Source organism: Ranitomeya variabilis, chromosome 2 (genome assembly GCF_051348905.1).
Source record: "Ranitomeya variabilis isolate aRanVar5 chromosome 2, aRanVar5.hap1, whole genome shotgun sequence".
NCBI classification, from domain to species: Eukaryota; Metazoa; Chordata; class Amphibia; order Anura; family Dendrobatidae; genus Ranitomeya; species Ranitomeya variabilis.
Window position 1 is genome coordinate 40,842,362 of NC_135233.1, and position 16,973 is coordinate 40,859,334.

Genomic DNA, 16,973 nt, shown 5'->3' on the forward strand with positions numbered 1-16,973 from the left:
GTGGCCATTATACAGTATGGAGCATCATGTGCAGCCAATATACAGTATGGAGCATCATGTGCAGTCATTATACAGTATGGAGCATTGTGTGGCCATTATACAGTATGGAGCACTGTGTGGCCATTATACAGTATGGAGCATTGTGTGGCCATTATACAGTATGGAGCACTGTGTGGCCATATTTTTTAGTTTAGAATTATTGTATATGAAACAGTGTGATCAGCAGTGCTAAATGGTTGTGGTTGGGACGTGGATATGGGTGTGACTAATTATGAATGGGTGTGGTCAGAGGCGAGGCCTAAAATTTGCCGTGTTGCGCGCCGCAAACTTTGTCCCTCTTTCCCATCTTCAAAAGTTGGGAGGTATGCTTGAAGGGTTGTCTTCTCCAACGTAGCCTCTGAGAAACAGCGGCACTTGTCGTCCCTCTGTTGTCCGTGGGCTGAGTAGTCTCTAGGAACCCGCCGCCTGGGGTTTCGGGAGTTAATGTGGTATGCACAGGCTCTGAGTCTTTAGCTTTTACAGCACAGCCTATCCCGGGAAAAAGATGGTCAATCTATTATTAAGTCTCTTAACAGGAATCAGGGGCTCCCCACTGATACCGTGGGTACCAGGGGTCACAGTCTCTGCACGGCCACTGTCTCTGCACGGGTGTCAAGGCGCCCCTCTCCAGTCACAGCAGAGTCTGCTTTCATGTACTCACAAGATGCAGTCTTTCTGGGCAATCTCCCTGCATTTGTCCTCTGACCGGGAGCCCTCTCTCCTACCCGGCGCGCAGCTGCGTCCTGCCCTGACCGCTGCACACCGCTCTGCCACTCGCGCGCGCGCCTTTCCCGCTCTCTGCCCGGCTTCCTTCCTGTCCCCATCTTTTTGTCTGCCCCCTGGGGAACCTGTAGCACAGCTCAATGGTTCCAGGCACAGAGCAGAGAAGGTAACCGCCCCCGGACTCTTCTTGTGTTCCACCTCCTTACATTAGCATAACCTGATCTCTTGGCAGGAAAGAAGCTGCAGAAAAAGCGTGTTCTCCTTGGTTTTTCTTGCGTTTTTTTGCGGCGGTTTTGGCATGCTAGATTTGTCTCTTGTGCATGCTGATAACGTTTTGTGTTGAAAAAAAAAAGTCCTATTCTATAGAATCAGGTTTTGGCACAAAAAAACGCAGCTAAATATGATACTTGGTGTTTTTTTCACCACTTATTCATTTCAATGGGTGGAAAACGCTGAAAAAACATTGAAAAAAACACTGAAAGAAGTGACATTGTGCAAAAAACATGCAAAGCACAAAATCCTGATGACAAAAAAACCCAAACTGTGTGTGTGAGATTTCTGACGTTGTTGTGTTACATGACCGCTGCAAACATTCAGCGGGCGCTGACGGTCCGCAGTCTTTACTATCATCAGAGAGGAAGTCTGCTCTGAAGAAAAATATCTTAAAAAATGTATAAAAATAAAAATATACCTCCCCCTAAAAATGTTTCCCAATCTAAAGATAAAATAGAAATACATGAAGCTGTCATGGTTGGGACAGCCGCCGGCCAGTCCCTGCACTGCGGTCCAATCTCGGCCATCTGACTGCGTCCTTAATATGACCTTTAAAATATATTTTGCATTTGTTTCTGTTTTTTTAAAAAACATTCCATCCTTTGCCTTCCATAGCGTCTGTGTTGCACGGTTTATTGGCAACAGAATGGGTTAAAGCCTAGGACTCGCTCACACTGGAAAGCATCCGATGATTGCCTCATGCCAACAACTGCACTCTGATGACATCCGAGTGCAGTCCGATGTTTTGCACGCACCTACAGACTTGTATGGTCGAGTGCCGTCCGATATACGCTGCCAATCGCGGCCTGCAGCGGGGTTTTTTTGCCAGTTTTGAGCCCTTATTCTCAAGAAAATTGGGGAAAATTGCAAAGTATCTGAAAAAACAAGCTACTTTGTTAGTTTCCAAGAACGAAGGATTTTTTTTAATACTGCTCGTTGCCTAGGTTACTGGCCACCTCTGCCGTCTATCAGCGGTGGTCGCTCTTCTGGGCAAGGAGTGCCGTGCTGACAAGCTCTTTTCTATAAAGCTTGTCAGCGCTTCCCCGAAGCTGACCGCATCGCTGGATCTTGTCAGCGCTGTTCAGACTGGCGGCTCAGCCATGCCACCGGCCCGGACCGTCAATCTTCAGGCGGTGAGGGGGGCGGTGCGCTCCTGAATGGTTGTTAGTAGTCGTATGGACCCCTAAACAGTAAAGATAAAATCTACAGCTCGTCCCTCAACGAACGAGCCCGAAAAGAACTATTCACAGAACAATAACAAAAGTTATGGCAGATGAAGGGCCCATGTACAGTTGCCCCAAGCAACCAATCAGCTAGCCTCTTTCATTTTTCAACCTGTCTCACTGCACTATAAGCTGAGCTCTGATTGGTTGCTAGGAGCGACAGCTGTGAATAAGCCGGGAGCTGGTTGGCTGGTGAAGGACAGCGGGGACGTCATAGATAAGGCAGATGGGCCGTATACGGCGGGTTATAGGGAGCTGCAGGGCGCCGGCCGGAGCTCCTCGCTGGTCTCCATAGTAACCGCCCCGCCTCCTCAGCCCGTGTAATGGCGGCTGTCGCTATGTACCACATCGCGTCTCCCGGCTCAGCCAATAGCAGGCAGGCGTGGAGAGGGGCGGGGCCTCGTCATCTCTGCTCCGTGTGGAAAAGACGGTATCGGGTGCAAAAGTTTGTATTATTTCCCTGCTCCGGACGTCAGAGATGCCCAGTGAGGGAGAAGCTGCCGCCGCTGCCGGGCTCCGGTCACTGCGCTCCCCCCCGGCTGTGATCCAGCGCGGCCTCCTCCGCCTCCTGCAGCCGCCGGGCCCCGTCCCCGCGCCGCGCTCCGTCCCCTCGCCGCGCTGACCTTTGGACCGTGTCCTCGGCCCGGGGATCGCTGGTCACGATGTGGGAGTCTAACCGTGTGCGGCTGCTATGTATGCTCGGCCTCACCTTCGTGTTCTTCGTGGCGGAGGTGGTGGTGAGCCGGATCACCGGCTCGCTGGCGATGCTCTCCGACTCCTTCCACATGCTGTCCGACGTGATCGCGCTGGTGGTCGGGCTGATCGCCGTGCGGTTCGCCCAGAAGACGCGCTCCACCGACAAGAACACGTTCGGCTGGATCCGGGCCGGGGTGATGGGCGCGCTGGTGAACGCGATCTTCCTCACCGCCCTGTGCTTCACCATCATCCTGGAGGCCGTGGAGCGCTTCACCGAGCCGCAGGCCATCGAGCAGCCGCTGGTCGTCATCGGGGTCGGCTTCGGCGGATTGCTCATCAACCTCATCGGCCTGTGCATGTTCCGGGACAGCGCCGGGGCCGCGCACGGACACTCGCACGGCGGCGGCGGCTCCGGACACGGGCACTCGCACGGGGCCAAGAAGACTCCGCGGAGCCGGGAGAGAGCGGCGGGAGATGGGGAGGATCGTGACCGGGAGGAGACCAACAACCTGGTGGAGAACGGGCCCGGGGTGGAGGTGGTGCCCGGGAAACACGGTGAGAAGCGTGACGTCAGAGGATGTCATGTGTACAGAGCCTGTGATGTCATCTACATAGGTGTAGCTTCAGTGTGACGTCATAGGGGGATGTGATGTCACGTACATAGGTGTAGCTCCAGTGTGATGTCATAGGGGGGTGTGATGTCATCTACATAGGTGTAGCTTCAGTGTGACGTCATAGTATGCAATATGCGGAGAGCCTGTGATGTCATAGAGGGGGTGTGATGTCATCTAATGTATAGACAGCCTGTGATGTCATCCTAGCTACATTGGTATAGATCCTGTGTGAGGTCTTAGTATGTGCTGACAGATCATCCTCTGAGCCTGTGATGTCATAAAGGGGGTGTGATGTCATAGTATGTAGTGTGGTCCTCCGATCTTCATAGGTCTAGATCCCGCCCATTGTCCTATAGTGAGTGTGATGTAATAATGATGTCATGTGCTAATTTACATATGCATAGATACCCTGTGATGTCATCCTGTCTACTATAGATCCTGCATGATGTCATAGTGTGAGCCCCTCGTGATGTCCTGTTTGTGCAGAGCAGTGATGTCATGTAGGAGGTGTGATGTCACCGTACTGCACAGCGTATGTGGTTGTATTGTGGCTGATCCATGTCTGGAGGAACGGAAGGGGCACTAGAGCCAGTGTGCCGGGCGTAGCTGTGGCTTCTGACGGGTGCTGCCCACCTCTTAAATATAGGACGCTGTTGAATGGGGTCTTCGTACTATCAGGTGGCCTTTATATATAATATGAGGGCTATAGGCTTGTGATGGACACGGGCCACCTCTGCAATAAATGGGGGCGGTGACCTGATGGGTGCGGGCCACCCCTGTGATAAATGAGGGCGGTGGGCTTCTGATGGTGATGGGTGTGGACCGTTCCTGTGATAAAGGTGGTCAGTGGCTTTTTATGGGTGCGGAACGTTCCTGGGATAATTTGAGGGCGGTGGGCTTCTGATGGGCGCGGACCCCCCTGTGATAAATGATGGAGATGAGCTTCTGACGGGTGCAGGCCGCCCCTGTGATAAATGAGGGTGGCGGGCTTCTGATGGTGATGGGTGCAGGCCACCCCTGTGATAAATGAGGGCTGTGGGCTTCTGATGGGTGCGGACCGTTCTTGTGATAAATGAGGGTGGTGGGCTTCTGATGGTGATGGGTGTGGACCGTTCCTGTGATAAAGGTGGTCAGTGGCTTTTTATGGGTGCGGAACGTTCCTGGGATAATTTGAGGGTGGTGGGCTTCTGATGGGCGCGGACCCCCCTGTGATAAATGATGGAGGTGAGCTTCTGACGGCTGCAGGCCGCCCCTGTGATAAATGAGGGAGATGAGCTTCTGATGGGTGCAGGCCGCCCCTGTGATAAATGAGGGTGGCGGGCTTCTGATGGGTGCGGATCGTTCCTGTGATAAATGAGGGTGGTGGGCTTCTGATGGTGATGGGTGCAGGCCACCCCTGTGATAAATGAGGGCTGTGGGCTTCTGATGGGTGCGGACCGTTCCTGTGATAAATGAGGGTGGTGGGCTTCTGATGGTGATGGGTGCAGGCCACCCCTGTGATAAATGAGGGCTGTGGGCTTCTGATGGGTGCGGACCGCCCCTGTGATAAATGAGGGTGGTGGGCTTCTGATGGTGATGGGTGCAGGCCACCCCTGTGATAAATGAGGGCTGTGGGCTTCTGATGGGTGCGGACCGCCCCTGTGATAAATGAGGGTGGTGGGCTTCTGATGGGTGCGTCTGTTCCTGTGATGAGCGCGGTGGGCTTCTGATGGGTGCAGACCGTTCCTGTGATAAATGGGGGCGGTGGCTTCTGATGGGTGCGGACCGTTCCTGTGATAAGAGGGCGGTGGGCTTCTCATGGGTGCAGACCGCTCCTGTGATAAATGAGGGCGGTGGGCTTCTGATGGGTGCGGACCGCCCCTGTGATAAATGAGGGCGGTGGGCTTCTGATGGGTGCGGACCATTCCTGTGATAAATGGGGGCGGTGGCTTCTGATGGGTGCGGACCGTTCCCGTTATAAATGAGGGCGGTGGGCTTCTGATGGGTGCGGACCGCCCCTGTGATAAATGAGGGTGGTGGGCTTTTGATGGGTGCGGACCGTTCCTGTTATAAATGAGGGTGGTGGGCTTCTGATGGGCTGATGGGTGCGGACCGCCCCTTGTCTATCTAAGTTTGGGTCATTAGTGGTGACCGCATTTCTGAAAATCCAATATTTTTCGTGCCACTTTCATGCCCGTGTTCTCCGGGGCACGGGCGGCTGCAGTGCCAGGGAGGTGCCATTTAATTAATTGGTCACGCTCTGTCTGGTGAATCAGTCTCTTGGCATCTTGTGGAGATCCGTGCAGATGGCAGAAAATAACACATCGTCGGCTCTGACACTGGAGGCTGCAGGAAAGGAGTTGGGGGATTTCTGAAAGCTCCTGATGCAGGCAGCAGCCCCTCCATATAAATGTCAGGGAATGGCTTCCTGCTCTTTTAGCCAGAATGGTGAGCCGATGCCACAGTGGCCATAATATTACACGTTCGATAAGTCTCCCACCTCTGGGTAACTCTCCTGTGCGGAGATCGGGGGTCCCCAGTCCCATGTGCTGCCCCATGAGTTCTGGGAATCGCTCATCTGTGTGGGATTCCAAGAAAAGTGAATGGAAAGTGCCTGGTATATCCGTGCCCCCCTCTAAATTCGTTATGTCTCGGGACCCGTTCTGTCTCGGGATGGCCGAGGGTCCCAGCGATCAGCCAGTAATCCCCTAATCCTTTAGTAATTGGGATTGTCGTGAGATGATAGACTTTCCTTATGATCCAAGAACTTCTGTAGTAGACTTGCTCCCCGATTTCTGAGATCTCCGTTCCTTTACTTTTTTTTGCCAATATTTCGTGTAGTTCTGGTGATCTGATTTTTCGTATTGCCCCCGTTGCTGTACCCGGACGGTAAAGGCGGTATCTTGGGTTTGGACACATTTGCAGACAGCACCACTATCAGAGTAGGGATGAAGGGATGTTATGGAGGGTCACTGGTGTTGGGGCTGGTTATTGAAAAGTGCTTCTACAATTCGGAGACTTGCCCTAAAAGGGATCATGGATTTTAAGAAAATTGTCTGAGTGGTGAATCTTGTAAAATCCTGGCTCTCCGGTGGTCGTCGTCAGTCTTGGAGCGTACTGCAGTCACCTGAACTTGGTCCTTAAATTCTCCTAACGAGTCGTAATTTCAGGATGTCCTTCAGAGAGAGGGTCCGTGGCACGGACTATGGTTGTATTACCTGTACCTTGCTGGGGTAATTCTGAAAACATGACCGTTTGGAGGGTCACTGGCCTCAATACTGACGGCAAGTGACCGCTCAGACCAGTGATTGACTGACTGCAGCAGTTGCAGTGAACTATGGGCGATCCGCCATCACTGCAGATCCATTGGGAACCACTGGAGTGATGGTGCTGGAATGGTGAAGGTTTCGACAGATGGGTGACTGGTTATATCTTATAATATTCCTTACTCTTGGCCAAGTTTATTAAAGGGTTTGTACCATAAAGTCCTCACATATCTGTAGGGTAGGTGACCACTTATTTGTTCACTGGTGATGAAGCCTGCTAATCACCTCTCCATTCACTGTCTTTGGAAATGCTGGAGATAACAGAGCCCCATTCTCAGAATCAGTGCAAGTTATCACACATCCTATAGACAAACCCTTTAAAATGGCATAAAATACAAAAATTAACCTCTTAAAATGGTTTGTCATATGAACAACAGAATAGAAAAAATTCCCAGGATTAAATAAAAATGTCTAAGGGTCCAGTGGCCGAGACCTCCACTGATCTAAGGCATGGTAGGGCACAAAGTTCCCGTGTGACTAAAGCCTTACTGAGCATGTGCGACCACCACTCATAGACAGTAACGGTCACACATGCTCAGTAAGAGTTTATCCAAACAACCTTGAGATCGGTGGGGGGGGGTCTGCTTCCAGACCTTCCAGAGAACGTGCAGATACTGATGGATCTGACAGCTTGGACCTATAATGGATCTCTCTCTTCTCTTTTCAGATGCTTTGGGAGAACATGCAGTAGATCGCCTGAACGGCAACATAGTCCAAAACTACGTTGGAGAAATCCATGAGGACGGCTCTCAGCTGAACATGCGCGGAGTGTTCCTCCATGTTCTTGGTGATGCCTTGGGCTCGGTCATCGTGGTGGTCAACGCTTTGATCTTTTACTTTGTATTTAACCCTTGTCCATCGGGTGAGAAGTGCATCAACCCTTGTGTTCACGACCACTGCTCCGATCATCCAGAGATCAATCATACCTCACTTTCCCTGAATGACAGTGCAGAAGAACCGCAGATCAAGGTGGCTGGACCTTGCTGGGTGTTGTACCTCGATCCCTCCCTGTGTGTGATCATGGTGTGTATATTGCTGTACACAACCTACCCGCTTCTTAAAGAATCCGCCCTTATCCTGCTGCAAACAGTCCCCAAGCAAATTGACATTACCTCCTTGAAACAAAAGCTCCAGAGTCTTGATGGTGTCGAGGCCGTCCACGAACTGCACGTGTGGCAGCTGGCCGAGAGCCGCATCATTGCCACGGCTCATATCAAATGCCAGGACCCCACCGCATATATGGAGGTAGCCAAGCGGATTAAAGACTTCTTCCACGATGAAGGGATCCACGCCACCACTATTCAGCCCGAATTTTCCAATGTGGAGTCTGGCTCTAGGATATCCCTCTGCGAACTTTCCTGCAGAACGCAGTGCGCCCCCAAACAGTGCTGCGGGAACTCTGAAAAAAACATCTCGGCGAGGAAGACCAGCTGCGGAGCGGCCACCTTAGGGATGATTAGTGAATCTCCGGAGCATAGAACCAAGAGAACTAATTCTTCCGAGACCCCTAACGAACTGACGATAGACATGGACTCCGCCGTGTGAGCCCCCGCTCCTAGCCGTAAGGGGACGATACAAAAAGGGAGACTGGTTCCCGACTCGCTCATGGATGATCACGACTCGATCTGCGACGGTTCACGTCCAGAATTCCACATGTCACAATCGGAGGGGGGGGGGGGGGGGGGGTCAAAAACAAAAACAAAAAAGTTGCCTTTAGTTTGATTCTATAGATGTCCAATGTTACAGGCCTAATTTTCCCGCGTGGCATCGCTCTAGGACAAGAGGCTGTAATGTGGAGTGGACGTCTTGTTTCTTTAAAGTTCTCGTTTCTTTTGCTATTTAAGAAAACGGACGGCAGAGATGTCGGAAGAGTTGTGTGTGTTTTGCGTGTGTGCGGCTCCGTTTTTTTTTTTTGAGCACTTTGCACCTACCTTGCTGGATCGCTTTGCTCATGGTATCGTGAACCGATCTTGTCCCATACAGGCCCTATACATTCAGGAAGATCCATAAGATCTGTGCGGACGGAGACAACCGCAGGAGTGTAAGCCGATCAATGCGGGAAAATGCTTGTTCGTCGGGTGAAATGTTTTTTGTTTTTTTTGCCTAGTGCAAAAAATAATTGTTCCAAGCGGCGTATCGTCCTGCGTAAGCGGGGCTCGTTCTGCTGAGAGTAATGGCGGCGTACGAGCACGGAGTGATCTATTGCGCACGGTTTTCTTTAGTCTGCCTGTGTGAACAGTCTTTTAAAAGCACATGCCCCACAGACTCTGAACCAGCAGCAACTGCCGGGAGATAGGAAGGCAGAGCTATGACTGGGGTGCAAAACTGGCCGCAGACTTGGGTGCGACAAGTCTTCACATCCGTGATGGTCAGCGGTAAAATGATCGAAAATGGAGCCAGACGATAATATTCATGTCTGTCCTCTCTGTTTCAGGGGATGATTATAGCATTAAAGAGGACCTTTCACCTCACGCGACCTGTCTGTTTTTGTTAAAGGGGTTGTCCAGTAATTATTCCCCCCCCCCCCCCAAATATACTTGTCCCTTTTTAAATAACTGCCGCGTCAGTTCCCGTCTACTTCTGGGCAGCTAATGGTGGTGGTCGGTAACTGCCCGGGAATAAATGGGACAAGAGCAGCATCTGTGGCAGCTTAAAGGGGCGAATGTTGGTTACTTTTATTGTTTTATTTCTTTTGAAGAATTTTTATCAATACAATCCCTTTTAAAATATTTGACGTTACCGAAAATAAGAAAGAAGAAAAAAAAAGACAATTTTAGGGAATGGCTTGTGCTGTTCCTCATCCTTGAAGTGTATGAATGAAGTGATGGCCGGGTCGCCGGTCCCCCTTGTCGGCGGGGCCTCTGAGCTTCCTCCAGTCAGTTCTTCTGATTAGTTGATGGTTATCTATTACCTTCCAGGAGGAGTAGCAGAGGGACAGGCCAGCGCATGTAAAATGGATTAGAGGCATATACTAACCAAGACCTGTCCGGAGTGGTGAAGGGTCGCGTTAACGAATGCAGCACTTTTTTTTTGCTAATTGTTGCAATCAATGGGCATCGATGGCTTTTGTTGTAGCCCCCCCCCCCCCCCCGCATCACACTGTGACACAATGCACTTGAACTGCCCACCCAAAAAAATAAAACTAATTGAGTCGCCTGCCATCGGATGCCCCAAGTGCGCACATTTATGCAAAAAGCACCGATCAAGTAAAATTGCACTTCTGTAGTTTTTGTGTTTGACGCTGTGACCTGGCTGTATCTTTAGTTTGCACGCCCTGCGCGGTCCTGTCAGCCTCCCGTGTCGGCCGTGGTCTCGTCCCCCCCACCCTCCCCAAGACCCAACTGCTACTGCAGAACAGAAGGGGTTAATCCATCGCCACCAAAGCAGGTTTAAAGGGAGCCGCCACGCGCAGCCATTTTTGCGGATCTGGAGATGACATGCTGGCGTTACGGTTGTTGGGCAAATTTTTTGGGGAGAAACCAACCTGGTAAAAAAAAAAAAAATGGCGCCTGCGGGTGAGGGGTCCGCTGTGAGCCCACCTTTCATGAATGTAGTAACTGCAATGTGTATGGACTGAAAACCTTTCGATTTGTAAGGAAATGTCTTTTTACCGTCCTTTTGGACGCATCATTTTATAAATTACTTGAATGGAACAAACGTCGTCTTCTTCGTGGTGTTTGCCGGCAGCCGCCCCGTCTACGGCCCGGCCGGACGTCCTCCTCGCCTTGCGCACTGTCAGCCGCTTGGGGAATGTCGTCCTGCCAGTTTTGTGTTTTCCTGTACAGCCGATCTCAGTAATGTTACATGTCGCGACAACCCCTCTTACTGTCTCACTCGCCTACAGACTGTACGGTGCTTCTCTGACGTTCTCACAGATCTCCGTAGCCATTAAAAGCCCATGACGCTTTGTACTTGCAGTTTTTCAGGACCAATTAAACACGGGGAGCTTGTAATGACATCATGCCTGGGACTTGTCTGCTTGTTTTTTGCTTTTATTTAAAAAAAAAAAAAAAGTACTGTCTCTTTAAGGGTGACTTAAAGGGGTTTTCTGGGATTTTAAAATGAATAGCGTTGGTGCAGTCGTTCATCGGCCACATCAGTAATTTGTAGTCTTTTGTGTATGGGAGCCTTAAAACCAACCTCTTATATCCCACCTGGCCATGGATGCCGTCAGATAGGAGGTGATTTTCGGGGCTCCCATCCATCGTCTGCAGGGTTGACGGATTGTGTCCTGTCAATCAGTTTGCATCAGCTCTATTAATGGCCCCATAATATCAGATTGGTGAGATCTGACCTCCTGCTTTTCCACCAATCAAATGATTTCAAGGGGCCTAAATGGGCCCGAGCTGCAGTACCTGGCACAACCACTGCAATATGTATGGCGCTGTGCTTGGTTAACACAAAGCCCCTTTAATCAGGTAATCGGTGAGGACGCTGGGTGGTCACACTCGAGGGAGATGCCGCTGGTGTCACTGTAATTTAGACTTCTACTCCCTGCTAGATGTGGATGCAGATAGGAAAAAATTCCATGGAAATCCAACATACAGCAATGAGTATGATTACACCGTTCTGTATAGGGAGGTTCTCCTGATCAGTGGTGGTCCCAGCACTCGCACCCCCCGGGTTCTGGGACTGGAGGCCTTGAACGTGTTACAGGAACAAGGAGATCAGGGAATTTCGGAGCGACACATACAAGTGCTGCTACATGACAGAAAGCTACAGCTGCAGAATACTGTCCAAAAGTAGGCAAGGGAACAGCACAGGCGGCGAGGGCTCCTGGTCACAGGCGGCGAGGGGTCCTGGTCACAGGCGGCGAGGGGTCCTGGTCACAGGAGGCGAGGGGTCCTGATCACAGGCGGCGAGGGGTGCTGGTCACAGGCGGCGAGGGGTCCTGATCAGAGGCGGCGAGGGCTCTTGATCACAGGCGGCGAGGGGTCCTGATCACAGGCGGCGAGGGGTCCTTATCACAGGCGGCGAGGGCTCCTGGTCACAGGCGGCGAGGGCTCCTGGTCACAGGGGGCGGGGGGTCCTGGTCACAGGGGGCGGGGGGTCCTGGTCACAGGGGGCGGGGGGTCCTGGTCACAGGTGGCGAGGGCTCCTGGTCACAGGCGGCGGGGGGTCCTGATCACAAGCCCCTCCCTAGAGACAGGTGAAATCTGCCATTGGGGAACAAAAAGCTGCAGACTTTCAAGAGCCGGAGGTTTCAAAAAATTTTCAAAATTTGGCGCACATGTAAAAGTCAGAAATGAATCTGGTGAAAACATCTGGAAACCGTAAACTCCGCCTCCGGGGAGAGCTAAACCAAAAACAGGCAATCATGTAAAATTGATCATATTAAAAGAATTTTTTTATGAAAGAAAAACACCAAAAAGAACAAGTACTGAGAGGAACAGTCAGCTGCAGCTATCCTCCTAATGTCACTTAAGGCCCCGTCTCACATAGCGATTTACCAACGATCACGACCAGCGATACGACCTGGCCGTGATCGTTGGTAAGTCGCTGTGTGGTCGCTGGGGAGCTGTCACACAGACAGCTCTCCAGTGACCAACGATCAGGGGAACGACTTCGGCATCGTTGAAACTGTCCTCAACGATGCCGAAGTCCCCCTGCAGCACCCGGGTAACCAGGGTAAACATCGGGTTACTAAGCGCAGGGCCGCGCTTAGTAACCCGATGTTTACCCTGGTTACCAAAAAAACAAACAGTACATACTCGCCTTTCGGTGTCCGTCAGGTCCCTTGCCGTCTGCTTCCTGCTCTGACTGAGCCGCCGTACAGTGAGAGCAGAGCGCAGCGGTGACGTCACTGCTGTGCTGTGCTCTCACTGTACGGCGGCACTCAGAGCAGGAAGCAGGCGGCAAGGGACCTGACGGACACCGAAAGGCGAGTATGTACTGTTTGTTTTTTTTGGTAACCAGGGTAAACATCGGGTTACTAAGCGCGGCCCTAAGAGCTGCCTTTATTCCCCCAGTGACGGCGATTCTTCTACCTATAACTTGTGTGTAGTCGTGGAGCTCTTCACTATTCAAGAGAGTGAGCTGCAGTACCACACCCAGCCTATAGACAAGGGCGGCGCTGTTTCTGAGAGACGTAGCCAACTTCCTGGCCTACCCCTATAAATCCTATCCGCCATCCATCCTGACCAGTGATGCTAAATGACGTTCTGGTGACAGATTTCTTTCTCACAGCTGCAGAGTTCGTTCCCTCGTTACAGTTCTCTATTCTTGGTGCTGTCTTTTTATCCCGATTTTTGTAACTTTTCTCCAACTATGAATTTTTCCTTTTCTATAATCATTTCTTCTCCAAACCACAAAAATTAGTTTTTCCGCCCATGTGCGTAGTGATTTCCCTCTCCTGCTACTTATTGCAATGTGTCAACACGTTTCACTTCCCCCATACTGCTTCAATCAAACGGAAGGAGGAGGCGCCAAGCTTGAAATAGTGTCGGGAAGTGCTCTGATCACACCCAAAGCACTTTAGCCTCATATACATATTTAAAAAAAAATACTGTTTTTTTTTTCAGTGATGGTGCAACAGATTGTATAAGTAAAGGAGCAGAGCGTCTTCTGATTCCAAGACCTTCCGCACATGGCGATGGAAGCAGTTTGGGAGTGAAACATGCTAAGAGATTCCCTTTATAGTTAATTTTTATAAAAAACAATCTGGGCTTTACTTACCCTCCCTGGGTCCAGCGATGCACCGCCGCCGCTGCGCCTGATGTCTATTATTGTCTGCAGCGCTGACGTCACATCGACCTCCCTGCAGGCAATCACTGAGCTCAGCGGTTCTGAGCAGCTTGTGCAGTCAACATCTTGGTGAGTGGCGGCATTGCTGTCAACGTGACATCAGCACTGCAGACAACAACCGGTACAGCGGCGGAGACCCAACCCTGGACCTGGGGAGATCAAGTAAAGCATTTATTTGTTAGTTTTTTTAATTCATGTAGGCCCAGGGTTTTTTAAAAAAAATAACAAAAAAAACAAAGTTCCTTAAAATATACTAGGATGACTTTTCTACAGGCTATGTTGGGGGGGGGGGTCTGATCCTGTCTTGGCCCCCTCGTTATTTACAGAGCCATGCATATAAATGTTACTATGCCGCAATAACGAGCAAAGATCGCCATAGTTATAATTTAAAAAAAAAAACTGCTCCAACGTACAGGGGTGTTCCAAAACTGGAAAATCCCAAAAAAACTCTTTGTTGCCGGTGTATTGATTAACAGTTCCATTGGGAGTAACTGGGTAAAAAGTCGGACTATCCTTCCAAAATTGGGGTATCGTGCAAGGTTCTAGCAGCGCAGCTACTGGAGCAGAATGTGGCACACAGAGCAGCTATGGGTCAATAATCCCCCAGTAAGTGGTAAAACTCCCTCCGTACTCGCAGACCCTTCTCTGGGCCACGTACTGATGTATCTCGGAGTTTTTCCCTCGTGATGGATTCTCCTCTGTTCTCAGCTCGGTGAAGATAAATGATCTTCAGTGCCACGAATCCCATATCTTTCTTGGAATAGGTGCGACGTCCAGAGGTCAGCGGTTCTCTCGGGCAGTCACTCTCGTAACATTCTTTATCTGCGCGAAATCTGGTAAAAAACTTTTATAGATGATGGAAAACAATTGTCTGTAAAGGTACCTTCACACGAAGCGACGCTGCAGCGATAGCGACAACGATGTCGATCGCTGCAGCGTCGCTGTTTGGTCGCTGGAGAGCTGTCACACAGACTGCTCTCCAGCGATCAACTATGCCGAGGTCCCCTGGTAACCAGGGTAAACATCGGGTAACTAAAGGTACCTTCACACGAAACGACATTATAACGATATCGCTAGCAATCCGTGACGTTGCAGCGTCCTCGCTAGCGATATCGTTTCGTTTGACACGCAGCAGCGATCAGGATCCTGCTGTGATGTCGCTGGTCGCTGAATAAAGTCCAGAACTTTATTTGGTCGTCCGATCGCTGTGTATCGTTGTGTTTGAAAGCAAAAGCAACGATACCAGCGATATTTTACACTGGTAACCAGGGTAAACATCGGGTTACTAAGCGCAGGGCCGCGCTTAGTTACCCGATGTTTACCCTGGTTACTAGCGTAAAATGTAAAAAAAACAAACAGCACATACTCACATTGCGTCCCCTGCAGTCTGCTTCCTCCTCTGACTCAGCGCCGCAAAGTGAAAGTGAAAGCAGCACAGCGGTGACGTCACCGCTCTGCTCTCACTGTACGGCGCTCAGTCAGTCAGGAAGTGGACGCAGGGGGACGTGAATGTAAGTATGTGCTGTTTGTTTTTTTTAGATTTTACGCTGGTAACCAGGGTAAACATCGGGTTACTAAGCGCGGCCCTGCGCTTAGTTACCCGATGTTTACCCTGGTTACCAGGGGACCTCGGCATAGTTGATCGCTGGAGAGCGGTCTGTGTGACAGCTCTCCAGCGACCAAACAGCGACGCTGCAGCGATCGACATCGTTGTCGCTATCGCTGCAGCGTCGCTTCGTGTGAAGGTACCTTAAGCGCAGGGCCGCGCTTAGTAACCCGATGTTTACCCTGGTTACCAGCGTAAAATCTAAAAAAAACAAACAGCACATACTCACATTCACGTCCCCCTGCGTCCGCTTCCTGACTGACTGAGCGCCGTACAGTGAGAGCAGAGCGGTGACGTCACCGCTGTGCTGCTTTCACTTTCACTTTGCGGCGCTGAGTCAGAGGAGGAAGCAGACTGCAGGGGACGCAATGTGAGTATGTGCTGTTTGTTTTTTTTACATTTTACGCTAGTAACCAGGGTAAACATCGGGTAACTAAGCGCGGCCCTGCGCTTAGTAACCCGATGTTTACCCTGGTTACCAGTGTAAAATATCGCTGGTATCGTTGCTTTTGCTTTCAAACACAACGATACACAGCGATCGGACGACCAAATAAAGTTCTGGACTTTATTCAGCGACCAGCGACATCACAGCAGGATCCTGATCGCTGCTGCGTGTCAAACGAAACGATATCGCTAGCGAGGACGCTGCAACGTCACGGATTGCTAGCGATATCGTTATAATGTCGTTTCGTGTGAAGGTACCTTAACTCACGTCCACACCAAAGCGTATACATAGAGTCGCCAGCACTTGTGATCCGGGGGTAGATACACCCCCCCCATTACAGACAAGGGGGCACTGCCATTATAAATGTGTCCTGCCTTTAAAATGTAGTAAATTGATTGTCTGCTTTTGGAGACAATTATGTTTTTCTTTTTTAAGTGCACATTTTTTATATAATTTTTCATTAAAAAATCCGAACCATTTGGCTGTCGGACTGTCTATTGCTGGCCGCAGAATGAGTTAACGGAGAATCCGTCAGGGAGCTCGTTCTGATGATCCAACGAGAGAGATTCTAACTCTTTTATCTCTTTTTCTGAGCTCCTCTCAGCCGACAGACCACACCAAAGTTCCATTTGCTAGTAAATAAAGAGCCTGGAAAAGTCAAAAGGTGCCATTTTTTTTTCTAATAAAACCCTATTGGAAAAGTTATTTTGAGCCCCAAATACATGCATTTAAGTAAAAATAAAAAAAATGGTCACCAAAAGTGGACAACCCCTTTAAGGCTCCCATACATATTAGCCTAAAGATGGTTTAACCTGATTGTCTCACAGTCTAATGTGTATGAGGGCCTCCTGAGTGTCCCCTGACCGATACATGATGGTGGGGGAGAGAATGATCCATTCTGCCCGAGAGTCCCCGAATATGAGGAAGTCGGGAAGTCAGCACTGAATGGACGAGATCAGACTGATCACACTGCTCCGACATACAGGGTTCTTCCAAAACACCTTTAGGTACCACAAACCACTTTTATTGCAGGTGTATTAGTTAACAGGTCCATTAGGAGTAATCGGGTAAGAAGTCGGACTATCCTTCCAAAATTGGGGTATCGTGCAAGGTTCTAGCAGTGCAGCTACTGAAGCAGACAGAACGTGACATCTTATGACAGCACACAATGCAGCCATGGATCGATAATACTACAGTAAGTGATAAGGACACCCCCCAAATTGGTGACACCCAGTTGTCAATTTATTCATAAAAAAAGTAATAACAGAGGAATAATGACGAGTTCTACATTCTTTCCTCACAGCC

General features: G+C 50.3%; 1 protein-coding gene across 1 annotated transcript; it reads left to right on the forward strand.

The window, feature by feature from the left end:
* Positions 1 to 2,464: 2,464 nt before the first annotated feature.
* Positions 2,465 to 8,550, forward strand: SLC30A1 (solute carrier family 30 member 1). Its single transcript, XM_077282313.1, has 2 exons — positions 2,465 to 3,509; positions 7,541 to 8,550. The coding sequence occupies exons 1-2, from the start codon at positions 2,921 to 2,923 to the stop codon at positions 8,416 to 8,418; spliced, it is 1,467 nt and encodes a 488-aa protein (XP_077138428.1). The 5' UTR covers positions 2,465 to 2,920; the 3' UTR covers positions 8,419 to 8,550.
* The last annotated feature ends 8,423 nt before the right edge of the window (positions 8,551 to 16,973 follow it).